Raw genomic sequence first — 1,592 nt, 5'->3', positions numbered from 1 at the left:
AGGAAACCGATGTTCCACTGTCTTTGATATTATTATAGTCTCTGCCCATAAGCGTCTGAAGTGATGCATGTGGAAAAGCGGTTGCGGTAAAGGTAGCTTCTCTATGGGGCTTTTGTTGGGCTAGATGCACATATGTGTGGCTTAGTCATCAAGAGAGTAAAGCTGGACACACTTGAGGCTTCAACTTTATTGGACCCACAATAGGTTGGCAGCGCCCCAAATAAGTTATTGTAATGCTCTTGGCAGCATCAGTGATAAACATGTCTGGTCAGTCCTCTGGTTTTCCCCAATAAACACTCTTCATCATACAGTTTTAATGAAAACGCTAACCTGTTCTTGGTTATAAATTATTCACCACACTGCTCTCACATTGAACCCAGCAAAGGTTGCCTTCTAGAGTAGTAAAAAAGCAGGAAAATAAGATGCTGAAAACTCTAAATTGAGCCCAAACTTTGCTGTGCTGGTTGCAGGGACACAAAAGGTCAATATGTGGTTCTCAAGCTAAATATTGATGCAAAGTAAAAAGTAAAATCTCAGCCTCACAAGACAAGTAAGGAACAAAGTCGGATGTACAAGCTTGAAATCTAGTTTTACAATATTAATAGAATTCCAAATTGAAAACCATTATAGTCTTGGTGTAAACAGTGTTTGACCAACAAGATAATCTCAAAGAAAAACTGCACCACTTTAAAATGATCATGAAAAACGGAACAGCTCTGCTTTTCCTACCTGCAGAACGTAGTCAGAGGCAAGTTCTTTAGTTTGCCATCTCACATTGGGGGTGGGACTTCCTGTCACATGACATTCAAACGTGAGGTTCCCCCCCTCTTGAGTCTTCAGTTGAGATGAGGATATGGTCACTTCAGGCAAACCTGAGATCAGCGAAGAAGACAGGATGAGCCTAACTAGTAAATCAACACTTATTTTACCAACAGTTTAGACAATTTGGAAAACCATTAACAGTGGTTAAAACTATGACTTAAAGGCAAAGCAAATAAAGTTTATATTACCTAGTGTTGTGCCAATGTCATTTTTTGGCACCGATACCATCTGTTTGAAATTGATGTGTGTGTGTATATGTATATGAAGAACTACATACTACTGGGAGGTAAAATAGTTGCCATCATGGTTTTGTCAAGCTGCTGCCTACCTTTGTAAAGCAGGAAAAAGATTAATACAAAGTGAAATTGATGCAAACTGCCCGATACTTGTATCTGTATTGGTGCAACACTAATATTACCTATAAGGGGTTGTTATTTTTAAGCAAAGGCCGAACAAAACACAATGAAAGCAACTAAGCATTGATATGTTTAAAATTGGCAAATCAAGCTTCATATGGCTTAAAACTTTATATATTAATGGAAAATTCCGGTCATATTCAGAATTCAAACTTCTGAAAGTACTTTAGATATGAAATTATTACATACTGTTCAATAAATGATAAGTGTTTTTAATTAAGAGTAATTTTCATTTGAATGAGGCTTCGATGTTTGTCTAAGAACACTACTGCCACCTACTGGTTTGTGACGTCACGGTGCGGTATCGGCTGTTGATCAAGTCCCAGTGCTGTATCGTCCTATTATCCAAGTCAT

At 37.9% G+C, this 1,592-nt stretch overlaps 1 protein-coding gene across 1 annotated transcript in view; it reads right to left on the bottom strand.

The window, feature by feature from the left end:
* ntrk1 (neurotrophic tyrosine kinase, receptor, type 1) overlaps positions 1-1,592 on the bottom strand; it is an 87,491-nt gene that overhangs the window by 50,913 nt on the left and 34,986 nt on the right. Inside the window, exon 6 of the mRNA XM_015401296.1 lies at positions 730-872. Within this exon, the coding sequence (XP_015256782.1) occupies positions 730-872 (143 nt within the window). The remainder of the gene's footprint in view (positions 1-729; positions 873-1,592) is intronic.

This window comes from Cyprinodon variegatus, unplaced genomic scaffold, assembly GCF_000732505.1.
Source record: "Cyprinodon variegatus isolate N-32 unplaced genomic scaffold, C_variegatus-1.0 Scaffold0, whole genome shotgun sequence".
Lineage (NCBI taxonomy): Eukaryota > Metazoa > Chordata > Actinopteri > Cyprinodontiformes > Cyprinodontidae > Cyprinodon > Cyprinodon variegatus.
Note: the sequence above shows the minus strand (reverse complement) of the source record. Positions and strands in the feature narration are given on the sequence as shown.